At 50.3% G+C, this 23,678-nt stretch overlaps 1 protein-coding gene across 1 annotated transcript; it reads left to right on the forward strand.

Moving 5' to 3' along the window:
* Positions 1-13,350: 13,350 nt before the first annotated feature.
* LOC133345379 (uncharacterized) lies at positions 13,351-18,156 on the forward strand. Its single transcript, XM_061556083.1, has 2 exons — positions 13,351-13,776; positions 17,594-18,156. The coding sequence occupies exons 1-2, from the start codon at positions 13,484-13,486 to the stop codon at positions 17,931-17,933; spliced, it is 633 nt and encodes a 210-aa protein (XP_061412067.1). The 5' UTR covers positions 13,351-13,483; the 3' UTR covers positions 17,934-18,156.
* The last annotated feature ends 5,522 nt before the right edge of the window (positions 18,157-23,678 follow it).

The raw sequence follows: 23,678 nt of genomic DNA on the forward strand, positions 1-23,678 counted from the left end.
GTTGTGTGCCGGGTCCAGTAACTTGTCCAGTGTGCAGTCGGGTGCATTGAGGGGCTTGCTACTCGAGTTCGCTGACGTGTTTAGCAGGCACAAGTATGATATTGGCTGCACAGACCTGTTGCGCCACCACATAGCTACTGGGGACGCGGCCCCTATTCGACAGAATCCCTTCCGGCTCAGTCCAGCCGAGAAGGAGCATGTGCAGTCGGCAGTTAATGACATGTTGGCGGCCGACATCATTGCGCCCTCTTCCAGTCCGTGGGGTGCTCCTATCGTCTTGGTTAAAAAACAGGATGGGTCCTTGCGGTTCTGTGTCGATTTCCGCCGCCTAAACAAAATCTCAATGGCCGATGCGTATCCGCTCCCCAGGATGGATGAGTCTCTGGATGCCTTGGCGGGAGCACAGTTTTTTTCGACGCTCGATTTGCTTTCGGGATTTTGGCAATTACCCCTCGATGACGAATCGAAACCAAAAACCGCTTTCCGGACACCGGGAGGCCTATTTGAATTCAACCGATTGCCCATGGGTTTACATTCCGCTCCTGCCACGTTCCAGAGGCTCATGGAATTGGTTTTGTCAGGCCTCCAATGGGACACCTGTTTGATTTACCTCGATGATATCATCGTTTTCAGCCGGACTTTTGAGGAGCACCTCCAGCGACTGAGAGCGGTGTTTCTCAGGATGCGTTCCGCTAAGCTTAAATTTAAACCGGCTAAATGTTTTCTGCTTCGGGAATCCGTCAGGTATTTGGGCCATATCGTTAGCCGTTCAGGGATCTCGACAGACCCTGCTAAGACGAAATGTGTCAGCTCATGGCCAACGCCGACCTCTGTCACTGAAGTCCGCAGTTTCATAGGATTCGCCTCCTATTACCGTCGTTTTGTCAAGCAGTTTGCCACCATAGCCAGGCCCCTGCACGCTTTGACGGCTAAAGGGGTGCGGTTTCACTGGGGGTCGGAAGAGGAGGCCGCGTTCTGCTCCCTTCGTGACGCCTTGGTGCAGGCTCCCCCCTTGTGTTACCCGATTTCACGCAACCGTTTGTGCTCGACACGGATGCCAGTAACACGGGTATCGGGGGAGTGCTCTCACAGGTGGTCGGGGGGGTCGAACGGGTGGTCGCCTACGGTAGCAGGGTTCTGTCCCCCGCGGAACAACGCTACTGCGTGACACGTCGTGAATTGCTAGCGATTGTGTTTTTTTATACAGCAATTCAGGCCGTATCTTTATGGCCGTCATTTTACGGTTCGCACGGACCATGCGGCTCTCCAATACGCTATGCGGGTGGCGCAGCCATCCGGCCAATTGTCCCGATGGTTGGAGGTCCTTCAGGACTACCAATTCACGACGATTTACCGCAAGGGGTTGCGCCACTCGAATGCGGATGCATTGTCGCGGTTGCCGCCGCGTACGGAATGCGCATGTCTGTTAGGATCGGCGCGGTGTAAACCCTCTGTCGCTGTCCCCGCGGAAGTTGTGCTCGCCGCCACGGATACTACGGGGGTCGACGCTCCCACGGGGAGGGACTCGCTGTTAGCGTTGCCTCTCATCGAGTGGGGCCGTCTGCAAATGACCGACAGCTCCCTACTCACGCTACGTCAGAAGGTTGACGATCCCGAGAGAGGGGAAACGCGGGTCGGTTCCTGGGTGTGCAGACAGGGCCTTTTGATGAGGTGGGACAACATGTCCCGGCGTCACGTGCTCGTGGTGCCGTTTGCTATGCGGGGTAGGGTCGTCCTGGCTGCCCATGAACGACTCATGCACCTGGGGTTTCACAAAACGCTCGCCCTCATTCAGCGAGACTACTATTGGCCGGGGATGGGCAACGACGTGGCGAACATTCTTAAGGGATGTGTAGGGTGCGCCCAAAGAAAACCACCACCAATAGCGGCTAATCCACCGCTGCAATCCATTCAGGTTTCGCGCACGAACGAATTGGTCGCGCTAGACATCTTGGGGCCCTTTTCCGTTACACCTCGGGGAAATAAGTTCCTGCTGGTTGGCGTAGAGTACTTCACCCGCTGGCCCATGGCATGGCCACTCGCCAACCAGTCGGCTGCGGCAGTGGCGGACGCCTTTGTCCAAGATTATGTTTTGGACAAAGGCGCCCCCGAACGCTTGCTGACGGATCAAGGAAAAAAATTTTCGAGCATTTTGTTGCGCGAGGTGTGCGACCTGTTGGGTACAAAGAAAGTACGTACCTCCCCGTACCACCCGCAGACTGACGGTATGGTTGAACGTCTGAACAGGACGATTACGTCTATGCTGTGCCAACAGGTATGCGACGACCAGGTGGATTGGGACTTACAGGTACTGGGGGTACTAGCGGCCTATCGAATGGCCCCTCATGCGGCGACGGGGTTTTCTCCATTTTTTCTGATGTATGGGCGGGAGGCTGATCCGGCCATGGACGTCCAACTGGGGATTTCCCAGCCACGTGCAAAATCTAAATTGGCAGACCATATCAAGTTTAATATCGCCAGATTGGCTGAAGCGCGAGAGGCTGCGAGATTGAATTCGCGGTCTCGGCAGATCGCGAACGAGCGATTGCATGGACGGAAGGTGCATACGCACGATTGGGAACCGGGCGATAAGGCCTGGCTGCATTGTCCACACGCACCGTTGGCTACGTCCCCCAAACTGTTGAGACCATGGAGGGGACCGGTGGAAATTGTGCGGGTTGCACGACCCCAGAGTATACAGATTAAATGGGGAAGACGCCGTTGGTACGTGCACCCCTCCCGACTGAAACCCTACGCGGCGCCGCGTGACCCCGTTTCGTGCCGTGACGACCGGGCGTGTGATGTGTCCGTCGACTCGGGGAGGGATGTGTCGCAGGCTGATCCTCACGTGTCTCCACCTGACCCACCCCCAGGTGTCTCGGACCTGACGGCTGTTGACCGTTGGGAAGCGGAACCCCACGGCTCGCGCAGAGCCCCGAGGCCTGGCCCATGCCTTCCTGAACTGCCGGCGTCACCGGATGGCCAACCGCGTCTGGTGCCGTACGACGGACCGGCAAGGCGGACTCGGGCTAGGACGCAACACTTTTCATGAGAGAAAAAAAAAAAATTCTTTTTTTGTTCAAAACCCGACCTCGCCGCCGTGTCCCCCCCCTCTGCCGGGGAAATGTCCCGTTCAAGGGACGCTCGGACATATTGGGACGCTGCACGAGTCGGAGAGAAAGGAAGAGAAAAAGAATAAAGAAATTTTTTTTATTACTCCTTCTGCATACACATTATCGTTGCCACTCGCCGGATTGTACATATTGTTCTTGCTGTGGGTGTGGCGGTTGCTGGTTTTTTGCGGATAGCGGTGTTCATGTTGTGTTGTTATGTTTTTGTTGTTATGTTACGGGGCACACATAAGGGGGAGGGGGTGTTGTATATTTTGTTAGCAGCCGGGTCGGCTGCGAGCTATGTGGTAGGGGGTGATGTAGTGGTGGTGTTGACGTGCGCCGACAGTGATGGATCACGGGGCGCGGGGTTGGGCACGCGATGTGGGCGTGGTATGAACGCGCACGCCGGTGGTGAGGCGCGCTGATACAATCGGGGAAAAGAGGATCGTAGCCAGCGCGCGCAGTGATTGGTCAATAAGATGGGTGCTCTCAGCGACGTCCGCAGGAGGGGTATAAAGGGAGACGCGCGAGAGCACTCGTGGTCAGTGTTAACCAGTTGAAGACCGAAGACGGAGTGGAGGAGGTAGTGGCCCGAGACCCCTAGTCCCGCCGTCCTTGTCGGGACCGGGGCCCTGTGTGGCTCGGAGCCGAGACTGGGGAACCCGTAGTCCGACGCCCGCGTGGGTCGGGACGGTGGTACCCAGAGCCGAGACGGACACCCCAGCCGGGTGTGTTCCGGAAGGCTACGGGGCGTAAGAGCCCGTGTCAGTATAGCTGAGTGGGTGTTAGTCACCCGAGTAGCTAAGTGGGTGTTAGTCACCCGTGTAGCTGAGTGGGTGTTAGTCACCCGAGTAGCTGAGTGGGTGTTAGTCACCCGAGTAGCTAAGTGGGTGTTAGTCACCCGTGTAGCTGAGTGGGTGTTAGTCACCCGAGTAGCTGAGTGGGTGTTAGTCACCCGAGTAGCTAAGTGGGTGTTAGTCACCCGTGGAGCTGAGTGGGTGTTAGTCACCCAAGGGGCTGGGTGAGTGTTAGTCACCCGTGTAACAGTTTGGTGTCAATAAAAAGAGTGTGCTACCCGTGAAGACGTCTCCCGCCGAGTTACTACTTTACACATACACACAAACACATACACACACATACATACACACATGTATACAGACACACAGACATACACAAACATATACACACATACACATGACCCGGCTTCGCCCGGGACTTGGATCCACCACGCCCGGCCGCCTTTGTCTCCCCAGTGCCGATGTTAATACGCCACACCAGTTACTCGTTTGAGGCTGAGTCGACCTAGGGGAGGTTCAAATAATCGTCACCGGTGGTGGCCGTGAGCGGGAATCGAACTCGGTTCGCCGGGTTGGTAGCGCAGCGTAGCGTTAAGCACTACACCCACCGCTCCTCACACACCACACACGCACAGACACACACACAGACACACACACAGACACATGCAGACACACACAGACAGACACAGACAGACACACACACACACAGACACACAGACAGCACACTAAGCACTACACTACCGCTCCCCACACACCACACACAGACACACACACAGACACACACACAGACACACACACACAGACACAGACAGCACGTTAATCACTACACTACCGTTCCCCCTACACAACACATGCGCGCGCGTCCATAGGTACACATACACGCGCTTGCTGCAGACACACACGACTTTCAGGGTGCGTACGGCAGTAAACGACTGAAATAATAAAGCGGCAATGCTGCGCGAGGAACGCCTTAGACCTGCAACACATTTGTGTAATGCGAGCGTAAACACACAAACACATACAAACACATACACACACATACATACACACGCATACACACAAACACATACACACACATACACACACATACATACACACAGACATACACATACACACAAACACACACATACATACACACAAACACATACACAATACACACAGACATACATGCAGACATACAGAGACACACATAACACACATACATACACACACATACATACACAGAAACACATACACACACATACATACACACACATACATACACACAAACACATACACACAAGTACATACACACATACATACAGACACACAGACATAGACATAAACACATACAAAAAAACCCACATACATACACACACAGACATACACACAAACACATACACACATACATACACACATACATACACAGAAACAAACACATACACACAAACACACACATACATACACACAAACACATACACAATACACACACACATACATGCAGACACACAGACACACACATAACACACATACATACACACGCATACATACACAGAAACACATACACACACATACATACACACACATACATGCACACAAACACATGCACACACGTACATACACACATACATACAGACACGCAGACATACACATAAACACATACAAAAAAACCGACATACATACACACACACATACATACACACAAACACATACACACACATACATACACACATACATAGAGACACACAGACATACACATAAACACATACACACATACACATGACCCGGCTTCGCCCGGGACTTGGATCCACGATGGCCGGCCGCCTTTGTCTCCCCAGTGACGATGTTCACACACGACAGCAGTTACGCGTTTGAGGCTGAGTCGACCTAGGGGAGGCCCAGGTCCGTTTCAAATAATCGTCAGCGGTGGTGGGCGTGAGTTGGAATGGAACTGGGGTCGCTCAACCAGCTTAATGACTATTTGTACAAAGAACATATAAAGAATCGATTATAATAACCAGGCTACAGTCCACATTATATACTGGCAGTACACGCACTCAGCTTCATAAGCAGGCTAGAGTGTACATGATAGAGTGGCAGTACGCTCACCGAGTTTAATAAGCAGGCTACAGTCTACATGATAGACTGGCAGTACGCTGACCCAGCTTAATGACTATTTGTACAGTGAACATTTAAGTAATCGATTGTTGGTGCGTTGGGTTTAAAAGTAATATAAATTGCACACATTGTGGTGGGGGTGGAGTGAAGAGTAGGAAAAACTTTGATGAATTTACCTCAGAGTGGCGTGGTGGGTGTCGAGGCCTAGTAGCGTGCAGAGCCTGCGGCCTCGCCAAAATTGTCCAGCCGGCAGAGGCAGGGTACGGGTGGCGTGCCTTCCCCCCCCCTCAGCGCTCGAACAATACTGTGTAATGGCGATTATTTAATTATTTACGGAGCCTATGAAAGTGGCGAAGGCGTGGCTAGCCGTTGGCAGGGGCAACCGCCGTCCAATGAAACTGCAGCCCTTGGCGAAGGCGTCGCTAGCCGTTGCCAGGTCCAATGAAAGCGGCGAAGGCGTCGCTAGCCGTTGCCAGGGGCAACCGCCGTCCAATGAAAGTGCGTATGGTCCGAAATCCACACACACACACACAGACAGACAGACATGCACGATTTTATATATATAGATACAGTCAGTACATATTGCTACGGTGAGTAGCTACTAGAGTCAGTAGATACTATTATTGGGTGAGTAGATACTGCTATAGATTTTGTAGTTACTACTATAGTCAGTGGATACAACTATAGAGTCAGCAGATACTATACAGTTAGTCGTTACGAGTATATAGTCGGTAGATACTACTGTAGGCCCAGTAAATACTACTATGGTCAGTAGTTATTACAGTCACTAAATACTACTACACAGTCAGTAGCTACTACTTCCTCTGTTGTATGTAAGGTGTTGTTAGTATATACACCTACGAGGGGTAAAGATATTTTTTGAGGGGGGGGGGAAGACCACAATTTTCGGAAACATTTTGACATCAACTATTTACCCCACACTTTCTACAACTTTTGGACTTGTGAAAGCCTCTTATATATTTGTTGGTGGAAAAATGTACAAACAGCCCACCGGGCTTTGACAATACCTTAGTATCTGTGTATATATATGTAAGGTTTTTAAGAAAGATATTTTTCACCCGGGCAAAGCCGGGTACTTCCGCTAGTCTTATATATAAAAGTCTCCGCACGCTCGCGCTTGCGGGGGATTTGGCTCTCGGACGGTGGGGTTTAAGACCGAAATAATTTTCCAGGTGGCAAGCCCTAAGCCCCGTTGTGGGTTTAGGCTATTCCGTTTTCCCGTCCGTAAACTTTAAAGTAGTTTAATTAACACATTTGTGCCGTTTCGATTATTCATTATTTACTTATTGCGCGACATCGACCGTACCAAGTGACGCCAATTGCGTGGGGGGGCGGGCCCTGCCAAGACATGCGCGTTCGCTCCAGCTCACGGGAGACATTTTATTTTACGCGTTTAACATGGAATAGATATACACATCACGCTGCCAATTTATCTTCACAGTGTGATGTCCTCTTCCCCCCCCACCCCAATGCGTGCAGTTACTCATATAAAGTCCTTAGATATTAATTTTATATTATTAAAGCGGTTACATAGTATTATTATGGCGAGGGCGGGGGGATTGTGGGGGGGGGGGGGGTAGTGGCCCAGCTCGCAGCCTGGCAATGTCTCACCTCCGGCTTGCCAATCTAGGCGAGGCCGCGGGCCCTGCACGGGACGAGGCGTCACCACGCCAATGTAAAGTACAATTTTATTCAATCTTTCGCTAAGAACTCAGGTTTATTGTTTACTATTATTAAACAAATACGTTTATAAACATTACAATGATAATGTTTGTGTGCACATAACAACTCTGCTTCATTCTTTACTATTATGAAACTAATAAGTTGCCTAATACTCTATTACTATTTTAATGTTCGTGTGCAAAAACTAGATGCGTGTGCCTAAAGTCGATGTCTGTGTGTGTGAGTCCATGTGTTTGTGTGCGTGTAAGTCGATGGGTTTCTATGTGTGTGGGTCCATGTGTGTGTCTGTCTTTTTCAAATGGACAACGCCCCGTGTGTGTGTACGTACAAGTGTTTGTGTGTGTGTCAGTCCATTTGTGTGCGTATCTGTCGCTGTGTGTATGTTAGTCCACATGTGTGTGTTAGTTCATACGTCTGTGTTTCACTCGATGTGTGTACGTCAATGCGTGTGTGTGAGTCGATGTGTGTGCATGGCTCCATCTGAGTGTGTAAGTCAATGTGCGTTTGTGTGTCTATGTGTGTCGATGTGTGTTTGTTAATCTATGTGTGTGTATCTAAAGTAGATGTCTGTGTGTCACAGTCCATATGTCTATGTGTGTGTAGGGCAATGTGTGTCAGTCTATGTATGTGTGTGTAAGTCCATGTGTTTGTATGTGTGAGTCGATGTCTGTGTGTGTCAGTCCATGGCTGTCTGTGTTAGTCGCTTTGTGTGCATGGCTCCATGTCAGTCAGTGTAAGTCCATTTCTTTGCGTGTCTGTAGCTCCATGTGCGCATGTGAGTGAGTGAATGTATGTGCTTTATTGACCTGCTCAAGGCCTATGATACCATCAGTAGGCCTGGCCTCTGGGTTGTTCTTCATGCTTTCGGAGTCCCTCAAACTTTGCTCATAATCCTTAAGGACCTTCATGATGGTGAGCGGCCCCGCGTAAAACTACATGGCCGTCAGTCAGAGCCATTCCCTCTACACCTTAGGGTGTAACAGGGATGTCCTCTGGCTCCACATTATTTAACACATTTTGACCACGTAGTTCGTGAAGCCTTCAATGGCTGTTCCCGACGAATTACCATATGGTACAGATACAATGGGAGGCTGATCGATTCCCGGGTGCGGTCAAGGTATGCCTCCCTATTGCTCAACCATGATATGTATGCCGATGCTCTGGTGATTGCTGCTCACTGCGGCTGAACCTGGAGCTTGCCACTAAGAGGTGGAGCCTTACTATCAGCCCCACCAAAACTAAGCACCTGCCTGGGTATTTTGTACCGTCGAACAATCCACCCCCACAACTCACAATTGGTAATACGGTAGTTGTGGAGAGATTGCCGAGATTCCCATACCTGGCCAGTGTGCTCATGACCGGCTCCGGTTTAACAGCAGAGGTCTCACTCCAAATCAGTCGAGCGCCATTATCTTTTCATCGGCTGTGTTACGCTGTGTGGAAGCTACCTGGTCTTTCGCTCCATGAAGCTCTAGGTCTTCTCGGGCACGATAATTCCCTCCCTTCTCTACGCTTGCGAAACGTGCACCCCCCTAATGGAACATCTTCACCGGTTAGAAACATTTAGGTTAGCCTGCTAACGATCCTTTCCTGGATTTAACCATATATGTGTGTGTGTGCGTCTACGTTGATGTGTTTCTATGTGTGTGGGTCAATGTCTGTGTGTAAGTCCATGTGTGTATCTTCCTTTTTTGCCCGAGCAACGCCGGGTACTTATCGCTAGTTATTTATATTCTGGTTGAGAGAGAAAGAAGCAGTGTGCATTCTAAACATTCAAGAGAGTGGAACCTCGCGAAGTTAGTAACTATGTGTAAAAACACATAGTTGATTAAAGAAAAAAAATATATATTGTCTTGTCTAGTATATATACAGTAAGTCAAAAATTGTGGGTTTGTGTGTGAGTTTGTGTGTGGTCGCGTGTTTGGCTCTCCAACGGTGGGGTTTATGTGAAAAAAAAATAGCCAGGCACCATGCCATAAGCCCCGCGGTCAGCAAGCGCTATTCCTTTTTCACATCCGTCAACTTTAAATTAGTTTAATTAGCGATTTACTGCAATTTTTGTGCGCTTAGCCTTTATTTATTTATTTATGACGCATGCACGACCATACCAACTCACGCGCCTTTGGTGGGGAGGATGGCCCATGCCAAGTTGCACGCCTTCGGTGAAAGTGGGGGTCGTGTTAAAAATCCTATAAAAATACACTAAACGCTCAGGTAAATTCTTCACAGTCTCATGTCGCCCCCACCACGATGCATGCAGTTATTACTACTATACAGTCGTAAGACGCTACCACTATAGGCCGTAGATATTACTGCAGAGTGGCCGGGGACATCGTGCCTGGGAGGGGGGGTGGCAGGGGTAGCAGCCCAGCCCCAGCCTGCCAAGGTGCCACCTCGGCCGGCTGAACAATCTAAGCGAGGCTAGAGGCTCTGCACGGGACTAGACCTCACCACGCCACTCTGTCAGGTGAGTACTTTGTGCTATAGAGTCGATAAATACTGCTATAGGGCCAGCATGAACGACTGTAGTGATAGCAGGTACCACCACAGTCGGTATGCACTGCTGTAATCATAGCAGCTACCACCACAGTATGCACTGCTGTAATCATAGCAGGTACCACCACAGTCAGTATGCACTGCTGTAATCATAGCAGGTACCACCACAGTATGCACTGCTGCAGTGAAAGCAGGTACCACCACAGTATGCACTGCTGTAACCATAGCAGGTACCACCACAGTATGCACTGCTGTCATCATAGCAGGTACCACCACAGTCAGTAGGCACTGCTGTTACATTTTTAAGAGTAATTTTGAAATATTTTTAAGACCCGGGCAACGCCGGGTATTTTCTGCTAGTTTTTTTTAAATAAAAATTGCTTTGTGTCGATTTCGGTAAATATTTTATGTAGAGCTAGGGGACGAGGACCCACAGGGCCCAACATCTTCTTGTCTATTTAATGTTTATGTAACTTAATTTTGTAGTTGTACAATGATCAGTATAAAAATTATCTGCCAGAGCTAATTTGAACTACAGGATATTTATTATTTTTCATTAATTGACTTTACGCAATTATTTGAATACGTAATGAAACCATGACCAAAACTCCTATTGCCATTTGCTTCCCTATTGTACAACATTTTTCACTTAGATTTTGTCATTTTTTGTGACCCGGGTCATTCGCGTGAATGAGTCTATTCTTGGTCTCTCGAGCTCTCAGCTGGTTAAACAGAATACACTTTAAACGCGTTAGTCATGTGGTGGAACTGCTCATAAGGCCACAGTGCTTTAGCAGCTGAGTCACAGGCTCCCCACAACTATAAAATACACCTACACTCGCACATGAATGTAATAATGCATATATGCACGCCAGGGGAACAGGAGTGACGAGTCTCTTGACAGGGCTGCCAGCAATGGCCTTGTTAAATTAACGGCAGGAGAGTCAGGACTGTCACAATAGGCTTCAGATGCTCGCTGGTCGCCCTTTACAAACAACCCCTTGCAGCTCTGCACAACTGCGCTGCTCGCTTGCTTGCTGCACTTATTCATGAGCGCACATTGATTATGCGCGCGCAGACACAACGATGAAAGATCCCCCGTATAGCCTTAGCAGATTGTCGGGGCAAGTGCTGATAAGCGAGCACCTCTAAGGGGGGGCTGGGTGTGGCCAGCATCCGCCCTCGGCGACCTTTGTCTTCCCAGTGCTATTTGTGGCGCACTGCACCAGATGCTTATTTAAGGTTGAGTAGAGCTAGGGGAGAACCAGGACCGGTTCAGGTATTCGCCCCCCCCACGACCCACCTGATGTCAACTGGAAGCAGGATTCAAACTTGAGTTGCCGGGTTCGTAGAGCGTTGCGCTCACCACGTAAAAACAGCTCCCCGTATGTACAAAGACACAAAGACCCCCGTATAGCCAGAATAGACTGTTGGGACAAGTGCTGTTAGCGAGTACCTCTGAAGGCCGGCACGGCACACAAGGGGGTGGATGGCAAGCACCACGCCCGGCCGCCTTTGTCTCCCTAGTGCCAATGTTTACTAGGTACTAGGACCGGTTCAGATGTGCTCGTCACTGGTGTTGGCCATGAGCGGAAATCAAACTCGGATGGTCGGGTTCGTAGGGCAGCGTAGCGCTAACCACTGCGCCACCGCTTCTTGGCGTGGTGCTGGCCACCCGCCCACACCCCTCCCGTTCCTGTGCCGACCTTCATAGATGTTACATATGTAGTGACATAAGAAGGGAGGGGCTGCTGTAGGCTCTGGGTTCCCAGGTGGGTCCAGACGCGTAAGCCTCTGGGCGCCAGGCACTGGGTTCCCAGGGGATCCAGACGCTTTTAAGCCTTTGGGCGCCAGGCGTTGGGTTCCCAGGCGCTTAAGCCTTTTTGGCGCCGCCAACGGGGGGGGGGCTGTGTGTGCTCTGTGGGATGTCTGGTGGCGCACAAGACCCACCCCTCGTCGGACCAGGCATAAAAGGAGAGCTCCCTGGACGATCGGGCCCAGTTGTAACTCAAGACCCAAGACCCACGACCAGCCATCTGAAGACCCTGGGATGCTGTGAGAGCCAGCGCTGGGACTCTGGAACTCCCGACGCTACGACCTTGTGAGGGCGAGTCCAGAGCGTAGCCAGAGTAGAGTATCTAGGCTGTGTAGCTAGGCTGTGTACCTAGGCTGTAACAGAGTATCAGGACTGTTGGAGTGTTGTATTGTAATAAAGAAGTTACATCTACAAGTGTCTCCGGAACCCATTACATTTGGCGTCAGAGGTGGCAATGGAGACAAGAAGTAAGCCACGTACCTTCAGTCCTGACGGCGATGTTGAGGAGCAAGCGGCGACGGGGCAGCCAACTCGGGCCGACAACAACGCCGCACCACCGGCTGAGCAGGCGTCCACCACACCTGCCGATCCTCCTCCAGCGTCGGGAGCAGCAATGGAGGAAACGCTGCTTCGCCTCACCGAGCTGCTCCACGCCACCGTCTCCATCCTGGACGACATGCGTCGCTCACAGGCGGAGGCAGGAGGGAGAGAGGCGGCGCAGCGACCGCGCCATCCCGCCGGCTCCAACACAAACACATCCGGGTGTGTCGTCACTTCTGCGGGGGGAGCAGTGGCCGCTGGGAGCGACGTCACTTCCGGGCCAAGCGTGGGCCATCCCGATGACGCCGCGTCATCAGCGCTGCGTCCCTCACCGCCGAGTGACAGCTGTTTGCAACCGCCGAGTGAGAGCGCTGCGAACGCGCAGCCAGCTTCAGCCGGGTTGCCAGGCAACGGAAGCTTGGCTCACGTCCAACAACGCCTGCCAGCACTCAAGGCATTTTCTTCAGAGGGGGGTGAGTGGGCAGCGTTCAAACGCCGGTTCGTCTCTCTTATAGAGACGTCCGGCTGGTCGGAGTATGAAGCGCTCCAGGGCCTCCCGGCCATGCTCGACGACGACTCCCTTGCAGCACTCCTTGCTGTGCCACGCGCGAAACGTGCCACGCTCACGGATGCCTTTCATCAGATGCGGCTGATTTATGGACCCCCATCCGAAGCACGTCACCGCTTCGATGCGAGGAGGAAGAAGGCCTCCGAGTCGGCGATGGGGTACCGCAGCGCGCTGCTGGCCATGGCGAAGGTTGCCTACCCTCGTATGGATGAAGACGCTGTGGAGTCACTCGTGCTGCAGAAGCTCATGAGCTTGGCCCGCCAGCTTCGAGTTGCCATGCCGACAGCCGACGACGACGACGACTTCACGTCGCTACGTGCTGCCAGGTGCATCCAAGCACACCTACATTGCGATGAGGACACGACCATCGCCGCCTGCGCAGGCCCACCTGATGCACAAGCCTATGACGTGCATTCGGGGCCTCATCAGGCCTTCGCAGCAACAGAAAATCGCGGATCGTCCAACTGGCGATCCCAGCGAGATCACCACCAGCGGGACCGGCCAACCTCGCGCCAGGACGGAGCGTCCATCGTCTGCCACAACTGTGGCCTTCGGGGCCATGTGGCGTCCGGCTGCCGGGTCCCCCGACGCCGGACTTCAGGACCTCCGGCGCCTCGGCCACCACCTTATCCTCGGCATACCCAGGCGAGTCACGACACCTCGCACTCTCGGCCCCCACTTACAACAAGCACGCACCCTCACACTACACAGGGGGGTCATGCTTCGGAGGAGGGGGATTCGGGCCCATCATTGAACAACCGGGCGCTCGGACCGGGTCAATGGTCCGAGTTGGCCCATAGGGTCGTTGCCGCTGCGGCAGGGTCCTCTGCCGTAGTGGGTTCCATCGAGGGCGTTGATGTTCGTATGTTGATCGATACGGGTGCGTCGGCGACCATCATTTTAGACATAATTTATAACATTTTGCCCGATACATGCCGTCCCTTGCAGCCAGTTGATGTGCCATGCTATGCCGCAAATGGGGGTTCGTTGGGCATCACCGGACGGATCAATGCTCAGATCCGCATTGCTGACGTCCAATTAGTTGGGCCCATTTTGGTCTCATCAACCCTCGCCGTTCCGTGCCTCCTCGGAACAGATTTCTTGGGGAAGATGCCCATTAAAATTCTCATTAACAAAGGGTGTATTGAGCTCCCCTCCGGCCGACGCATGGCCTTCCTACCCACACCCACTCGGTTGCACTCCGCATCTATGACGGTGCAGGCGTTGGCGGCGTGCACAATTCACATTCCTCCTGGCTCTCAGATGTTAGTTCCCCTCCGGTTTCGTAAACCCCTTGATTACGACGCGTTCATGGGGGGTGCTGTGATCGGGCCTTCGCGTTCAGCTGAGCGGGTGCCGGACCTCGTGTGTGCACAAACGCTCGTGCGAAGCGACCACGACCCCTTTAACCAGGTCCTTAACGCGGGATTGGAAACGGCCGTTATCTGTCAGGGAATGGTGCTTGCTCACGCGACGCCAGCCCCGCCAGAAGATGTGATCGTGGGTCACGTAGGGGGCGAGTTCTCTTCCGTTGCCAAGCCAGGTCCTGACACAGGATGGCTCGACGCGCTTTGCTCCACTTCTGCCGATTTGTCACCATTACAGCATGCTAAATTACGCACGCTGCTGAGCGATTTCGCCGACATTTTCAGTCAAAGCAAATTCGACATTGGCTGCACTAAATTGCTAAGCCACCACATCGACACGGGTGATGCCGCTCCAATTCGTCAAAACCCATTCCGGTTGAGCCCGGCCGAAAAAGAACATGTACGGGTGGCCGTCAACGATATGTTGGCGGCCGATGTCATTGCGCCATCAAATAGCCCATGGGGGGCGCCGATCGTTCTTGTTAAGAAGCACGACGGGAGCCTCCGCTTTTGTGTTGACTTCAGGAAACTTAATAAGATTTCTGTGGCCGACGCCTACCCGCTTCCCAGGATGGACGAGTCGCTCGATGCCTTAGCAGGTGCGCATTACTTCTCCACCTTGGATCTCCTCTCGGGGTTTTGGCAGCTACCCCTTGATGACGCATCCAAACCAAAGACGGCCTTTCGCACGCCGCAGGGACTGTTCCAATTCAACAGACTTCCCATGGGTCTTCACTCGGCCCCGGCGACGTTCCAGCGCCTGATGGAGCTGGTCCTCGCTGGGCTTCAGTGGGATTCTTGCCTAATCTACCTCGACGATGTAATCGTGTTCAGCAAAACTTTTGATGAACACCTCACGCGATTGAAGGCAGTTTTCCTTAAAATGCGAACGGCTAACCTCAAATTCAAACCGCAAAAGTGCCACCTCATGAGGGATTCGGTTCGTTATTTGGGCCATATTGTCAGCCGCTCGGGAATTGCCACGGACCCCGAAAAGACAAATTGTGTGCGCTCATGGCCAACTCCTACCTCTGTTGGGGAGGTGCGGAGTTTTATCGGCTTCGCCTCATATTATCGACGATTTGTTGCGGGATTCGCATCCATCGCGAAGCCCCTCCACGCATTGACGGCCAAAGGGGTCAAATTCCGCTGGGGAGAGTTAGAACAGGCATCTTTCAATGCCGTCCGAAAAGCACTGGTCGATGCTCCTACCCTGTCTTATCCAGATTTTACCACTCCGTTCATTCTGGATACAGACGCCAGCAACACCGGAATTGGAGGGGTGCTGTCGCAAATTGTCAATGGAGTGGAGCGCGTCGTCGCCTATGGCAGCAGGGTGCTGTCGCCCGCGGAGCAACGTTACTGCGTGACGCGCCGCGAATTGCTTGCTATCGTTTTTTTCATAAAGCAGTACAGGCCATACGTGTATGGCAGGCATTTCACAGTACGCTCCGACCATGCGGCGCTACAATACGCCTTGCGAGTGGACCAACCATCTGGACAGCTCTCGCGTTGGCTCGAGATCCTCCAGGACTTTGCGTTCACTGTCATTTACCGCAAGGGGATTCAACACGGGAACGCCGACGGGTTGTCGCGGCTGCCGAACAATGGGCGCTGTGCTTGTTTTTTGGGTGCGGGGCGTTGTAGGCAGCCTGACGGGGTACCACCCCCATCCCTTGCGGCCGCGGCCGGGGATGGGGTCGGGGACCACGGGGCTCCCTCCACGCAAGTTCCGCAGGACGCATTGCTGGGCCTCGGGTTGGACGACTGGGGACGTCTTCAGATGGAAGACGTCTCCCTCCTCAAATTGAGACGCCGCGCTAGGGATGCCGAGGGTCACAGGGGGCAGGGGGGCCCCGTATCATATGTCATCCGGGAAGGCGTCCTCATGCATTGGGATGGGGGGTCCCAATCCCACACATTGGTGGTGCCCACCTCCCTGCGGGGGCGACTTGTGTGGGAAACCCACAGTCGCCTCTTGCACTTGGGTGTTCAGAAAACACTAGCTAAAATCCAATTGGAATTTTTCTGGCCGGGCATGGCAAACGATGTGGCTGACCTTGTGCAAGGTTGCACAGAATGTGCACGGCGGAAACCACCTGCTAGGCCGTCCTGCCCGCCGCTCCAATCCATTAAAGTTTCCCGGGTCAATGAGATCGTCGCATTGGATATTTTGGGTCCGTTTCCCGCTACTCCTCGGGGTAGTAAGTACCTTTTGGTTGGGGTCGAATATTTTACCCGATGGGCCATGGCCTGGCCACTCCCCAACCAGTCTGCAGCAGCCATTACGGAGGCCTTTTTCCAGGGCTACGTCCTGGACAAGGGTGCTCCCGAACGCCTGCTGACCGACCAAGGGAAAAATTTCTCTTCCACGCTGTTGCGGGATGTGTGCAACCTGCTAGGGACACACAAAATTCGCACCTCGCCATATCACCCCCAGACTGACGGTATGGTCGAGCGATTACATAGGACACTTACCTCCATGCTAAGCCACCAGGTGTCTGAGTCACAGACTGATTGGGATCTCCACATACCTGGTGTCTTGGCCGCCTATAGAATGGCGCCCCATGCTGCCACCGGGTACTCGCCATTCTATCTTATGTATGGTAGGGAGGTTTGCCCCCCAATCGACGTACAATTGCACATTAAACAGCCCGCACCTAAGGCTAAGATTGCCGACCACATCCGTGCTAATGTGCGTCGTCTCATGGATGCCCGGGAGGCTGCTCAAAATAACTCAGAAGCCCGTCAGCTTGCCAACGAGCGGTTGCGGAATCTCCGCACATCCCGCCACGTTTGGGTGGAAGGGGACCGCGCCTGGCTCCACTGCCCGCAGGTACCATTGGCTACTTCCTCAAAACTGCTTAAGCCTTGGAGAGGCCCGGTTGTTATTATTCGCGTTCTCCGCCCGCAGTGTGTCAGGATCCAGCATGGCAAGCGACGTTGGTTCGTGCACCCGTCACGTCTAAAACCTTACATTCAACCCTACACACCTCCTTCACTTCTCCGGGGCCGAGAGCGCGACATGTCTGACGAGCCGCGCCGCGATGATGCTGCTTCTAACTCTCGGGCAGGTCCCGCTGACCCGCCCTCAGGTGCCTTGGGAATGAAATCCGCCACGGCCGACCAAGCGGGAACAAGCTTGCCCGCGGGATCAGCGACCCAGGACACAAGCGCAACAGCGGGTCGTCGGTCCCCTCCCGCCTCCGTCGCGACCGATGGACCTGCCACTCGGACTCGCTCAAAACTCAAACGATTTTCATGACCCCCGCCCACGAACTCTCGTCCCAACGCGACGCCACTCACTTTGCCATCATGTATAGTGGGCGATTGGGGCGTGCGTTCATCCTGCATATATGTGTTTATACAGTGTTGTTCTGCATCGGTGACCACAGGAGGGGGAGAGGCGCTTTCTTCTCATTTTTTTTTTCTTGATTGTCACACACTCATTCTGATGGTTAACAAATAATTTCTTGTACAATTGTATTTTTTTTTGACAGCCGGGTCGGCTGGAGGCTACGTAGAGGGGGGTAATGTAGTGACATAAGAAGGGAGGGGCTGCTGTAGGCTCTGGGTTCCCAGGTGGGTCCAGACGCGTAAGCCTCTGGGCGCCAGGCACTGGGTTCCCAGGGGATCCAGACGCTTTTAAGCCTTTGGGCGCCAGGCGTTGGGTTCCCAGGCGCTTAAGCCTTTTTGGCGCCGCCAACGGGGGGGGGGCTGTGTGTGCTCTGTGGGATGTCTGGTGGCGCACAAGACCCACCCCTCGTCGGACCAGGCATAAAAGGAGAGCTCCCTGGACGATCGGGCCCAGTTGTAACTCAAGACCCAAGACCCACGACCAGCCATCTGAAGACCCTGGGATGCTGTGAGAGCCAGCGCTGGGACTCTGGAACTCCCGACGCTACGACCTTGTGAGGGCGAGTCCAGAGCGTAGCCAGAGTAGAGTATCTAGGCTGTGTAGCTAGGCTGTGTACCTAGGCTGTAACAGAGTATCAGGACTGTTGGAGTGTTGTATTGTAATAAAGAAGTTACATCTACAAGTGTCTCCGGAACCCATTACACATAACAGCACTTGCTCCGGCAGTCTGTTAAGGGGCCGTCCATAAATGACGTCACGCACCTAGGGGAGGGGGGGTCAGATATTTGTGACGATGTGTGACGAGGGGGGGGGGGGTTGAGAAATGTGACGTCACATTAAAATGCGCAACTTTAAATATAGACAACACGTTCTACTTAATTAAATATACGTTTTAATAAATGTTTTCTCCTCCAACATCAGAGTGCAGTGCCGCATTAAATACGCACTACAATGACAATAGTTTAAAGTGATTTGAAGCATGTTTTCTTTTTTTTTGGGGGGGGGGGGGGGGAAGAGCTTTGTGACGTCATATTTGAGGGGGGGTCTGACTTTTTGTGACGCCGTGTGACGGGGGGGGGGAAGGTAAAAAAATCGTCCAAAATCGCGTGACGTCATTTATGGACGGCCCCCTAACGCTACACGGTGGGGGATCTTTGTCCGTATAAAAACACATACACGCAGGCACACACAATCACACAAGCACCACACAAACACACGAGCAACGCACGCATCTTTTACACAAAGGGGAAGCAGATACATTATACGTTTCGCCTTCGACTGTGGAGTTTGATGATGGAGTGCATAGGTCAACTGCTTTCACCGCCCATTAAGACCATTGAACCGTGGCACCAAAGGAATCCGCTAGCTTCCAGCTTGGGGTGGCTAGCAGATGTTCTCCCCTCGCCTGGTATGGAGGAGGTTGTAGGTCCGATGCCGACACTGACAACGCCTGTTGGCGGTGTGGATTTTTCTCCGGGTCCTCCGGTTTAGATGATTTGGCTGCGACAAATTGCCACGTGATAAAGCCACTTCGTTGAGCTATCATTTGTGGGCAGGTCGCTTCTTACCAAGGCCGTAGCTATGGAGTTAACATTTTTTTTACCACCTCTTGTTTTATTGTATGTAATGGCAGAGATTAGGGATTAATAAAGTACACAAAGTAAACAGAAATCGATGCATTAATTTACGTGAAAATAAGTCCAGATATTGTGTCCAAGGTTTAGCAAATTATTTTTATTCACATAGCATAGCAATTATTTATTTTATAGCAATATATTTTGGGGGGGGACATTTTGAGCATATTTGAATATTGGGGGTGATGTGTCCCCCCAAATATATATATTTTATAATTACGGCCTTGCTAATAACTCAGCGGGCTTTATATGGTAAATAAAACAAATATATTTTACAATCACCACTGTTGAATGACAAAAAAATCAAGACATTAATTTAGAACTTGTGTTACAAACATCTGTCGCTTATCTCCGCAACGTTCCATGAAGAGAGATTACACGGAAAATACATTTTGGACTGTTCATTAAATCACTCGGGTTTACGGGGAATTAAAACGTTATGTTAACAAAATCTAAAATTATGTCTGTAATAGGCAACTGGCAGGATGACAATTCCTAGTTTGTTTGTAAAATTAAACCCCTCCCCCCCCCCCCAAAAGGGATGCAGTTACCGGTTTAAAAAGGTTGAAAATGTAAACACATAATATGCTTTGACTGCTTGGATGGTAAAACTATTTAATAAGTAATATTTAAAAATAATTGTATTTTTAAACACACTTTCATGAAATGTACCGTACGAGTAATGGGAGAACTCCACGACTCCAGGAAGTGGCCCCGAGGCTTGCCATAACGTAAGGGGCCGTGGTCAATTACAGCCAACGTGAGTTGAGCGTGGACAATTAGACCCAAGCCCAAACATAACATATAAAAAAGATGGTTTAAATTTTTATTTTGAATGATAGAATATAGTATTGTCATCAGTATGACATAAGTATACCAAGTTTGCAGTCGATACCATATTGGGAAGTGGGTTAAAAGTGAGTTACAATATTTGAGGATACGATAACAACAGAGTGAGTTAATAGACAGCGTGCAAAAAGATATTTTTTTTAATAGAATATAGCAGACATGGGCAAACTACGGCCCGCGGGCCGTATACGGCCCGTTGGGCTTTTTAATCCGGCCCGCCGAACTTGTCCAACCCGATTTGGTCGTGACTCGACCTAATTTCCCCACTGGATTGTATGTTAATACAATTAATCCGTTCCAGACTCCTACGAACTGTATATAAATATTGTTTTTTTTAAAGATTATTAAGCACAAAAATAGTTAATTACGCCATAGAGTTCAGTGTAATAGTAAAATAAATGTAACACCATTGAATAACACTGAGATAACCTTGAATAACAGAGAAAACTAACATTGCCACATCAAGGTTTAGAATCGTTCAACAAGATGATTGTTTCGTCTGCTACATCAGTCGGTCGATTCTGAGAGAGAGAGAATATTCGTATGAGCAATTCATGTTTCTATTGAAAGTAAGTTAACAGTAATATTTGGGTACAGTATTGTTTTTGGAAGCACTCACCGTAATATCGTATCAACGTTTACTTCACCGCATCATCGTATGAATGATGCGAGAAGAGATTAACGGGTTCTTATGTTAGCGATTTACGTACTCGGCGCTTTCGCTCTCTAAATTACGGCTTGAAAGAAGGGGAGGGGTATGACTACACTCGCAAAATTAATATCTTACTAGGAATTTTATATAACAAAAGTTATATACATAACTGTTACGCTTTGTGTAATTCAACAAAACAAACAACACTTAACTCCGAGTTCTCTCCAAATTTCACGAGTCCGTTCTAGACCCCACAGTTTTTTAAAAGAGTTTTAAGCACAGAACACATAATTAAAGTAAAAAAAAAATCATTAATTATACGAACTTTTCAATAATTTCCTTCTTCACTTCGATTAAAATTTTCTTTAAAACCTTCTTCTCACCAACATTACCACTCATTACCACTTTCTCCGAAAGCAAGTTTGTAAAAGAATGCATGGTACAGACAGCAGACATCTTGTGTCCAGAGATCAAAAGCAAATTTGAAAAAGTCAGTTTATCACGCAGGACTGTGACTCGCCGTGTGGAACTGATTGATAAAAATATAGCCAGTCAATTAAACAAAAAGTCTGATTCCTTTGAATTATATTCACTCGCACTGGATGAAAGTACGGACGTAAAAGACACTGCTCAGCTCCTCATTTTTATCCGAGGCATTGACAGTTTTGCGATAACAGAGGAGGTTTTGACCATAGAGTCCCTGAAAGGAACAACGCGGGGAGAGGACTTGTATAACCAGGTATCTGCTTTCATCGAAAGAATGACGCTACCTCGGAGTAAACTTGTCAATGTCACAACGGATGGATCGACAAATTTAACTGGAAAAAATGTTGGGCTGCTGAAAAGAATCCAGGATAAAGTGAAAGAGGAAAACCCTGTCCAGGATCTTATTTTCCTTCACTGCATCATCCAACAGGAATCCCTGTGTAAGTCTGTATTGCAGCTTAATCGTGTCGTGAATCCAGTCGTAAAACTTGTGAACTTTATACGAGCAAGGGGACTTCAGCACCGTCAGTTTATTACCTTCCTGGAGGAAACTGATGCGGATCATCAGGACTTGCTGTACCACTCTCGTGTCCGCTGGTTAAGTTTGGGGAAAGTGTTACAACGAATGTGGGAGCTGAAAGAAGATATCATCGCATTTTTGGAGTTGATGGGGAAATCTGACGAATTCCCTGAGTTAAGCGACAAGAACTGGCTTAGTGACTTTGCGTTTGCTGTGGACATATTTTCACACATGAATGAGCTGAATGTGAAACTGCAGGGGAAATATCAGTTTGTTCACGACATGTACAAACATGTGAAAGCCTTCAAATCCAGCTCACTTTGTTCTCCGGACAAATTGCGAACAAATCTTTTGCCATGCAGGAAGAGGCACCGCGAAACGCAAAAAAATACAGCTAATCACTTGAGGACCTGCACGGAGAATTCTGCCGTAGGTTCTCTGATTTCGAAAACATTGAACAGTCACTTCAGCTGGTGTCCTGTCCCCTGTCATAAGACCCTGAAACAGCACCACAGGAGCTGCAGTTGGTACTGATAGATCTTCAGTCTGACTCCGTCTCCAAGGAGAAGTTCAACTCTGTTAAACTGAATGACTTTTATGCTTCACTTAACAGAGCCACGTTTAAATTTCGATTTAAAGCTTTCGTGACTGCAGGGATCCATCTTCTTGGTTCTTTCGGTAAAGTCACGTAGAAGGGAAGCAATAAAATAATAAAAATATTTTATTATGTTTTATTTTTATTATTGTATTGCTTCCCTTCTACGTGACTTTACCGAAAGAACCAAGAAGATAGAGCCACGTTTCCAAACCTCCGGAGGACTGCACAGAAGATACTGACTTTGTTTGGCTTGACTTATGTGTGTGAGCAGACATTCAGCGTCATGAACGCCAACAAAGCTCGTCACAGATCAAAGTTAACGGATCAGCACCTCAGATCTATCCTGAGAATTGCCACAACCAAAATAACTCCAGACTTGGATGCACTGGCAAAAATGGGAGATCAACAACACTGTTCCCACTGAAACTGAAAGTGATGAATTGTGGTTGCTGCAGCGAGGTTGAAGCCAAATCTCCGCAACACAGCCTGTGTTGGTGCTCTAACCTGTTAATGTAGATGATAAAGAAGTTCAAGTGAGGTAATTGGTTTGGCGCAGGGCTCAGATGTTTTCATGATGTTTGATCAGTCACGTTACAACATGTTTTTTTTATTGTTCATGTTCGTGCAATTTGTTAAATTGCCTTGCAAATAAATGCGTTGCTACCTGTTAAAGGCCAAATCCTTTCATGTAATGATTTTTACATGTCATTTATATTAGTTCACACAAACACTCCATCCACCTGTTCCTGGCCCGGCCCCTCTGTCAAATTTTAGAACCCATTGTGGCCCGCGAGTCAAAAAGTTTGCCCACCCCTGGAATATAGTATTGTCATCAGTATGACGTAATAATACCAAGTTTGCAGTCGATACCATATTGGGAAGTGGGTTAAAATTGAGTTACAAGATTTGAGGATACGACAACAACAACAGCGACAGAAAGAGTGAGTTAAATAAAAGCGTGAAATAATTATAAAAAAAGAGCAGCAATTGTTCAGCCAACGACGCTGGGGGTACACATTGACCAATGGCCGCTCGGTGAGACGTCATATACCACAGAGCTGCACGTGCCAATGTATTACCGAG

The sequence above is a fragment of the Lethenteron reissneri genome, chromosome 3 (genome assembly GCF_015708825.2).
Source record: "Lethenteron reissneri isolate LAM-NWPU_2019-01 chromosome 3, ASM1570882v1, whole genome shotgun sequence".
Classification (NCBI taxonomy): Eukaryota; Metazoa; Chordata; class Hyperoartia; order Petromyzontiformes; family Petromyzontidae; genus Lethenteron; species Lethenteron reissneri.

Excerpts from the sequence above, each read along its gene's own strand:
- LOC133345379 (XM_061556083.1), top strand. The coding sequence starts at position 13,484 with ATGAGGACACGACCATCGCCGCCTGCGCAGGCCCACCTGATGCACAAG. Across the intron at positions 13,777-17,593 it reads CTTATCCTCGGCATACCCAG|GTGCCTTGGGAATGAAATCC; the intron begins GCGAGTCACGAC and ends ACCCGCCCTCAG.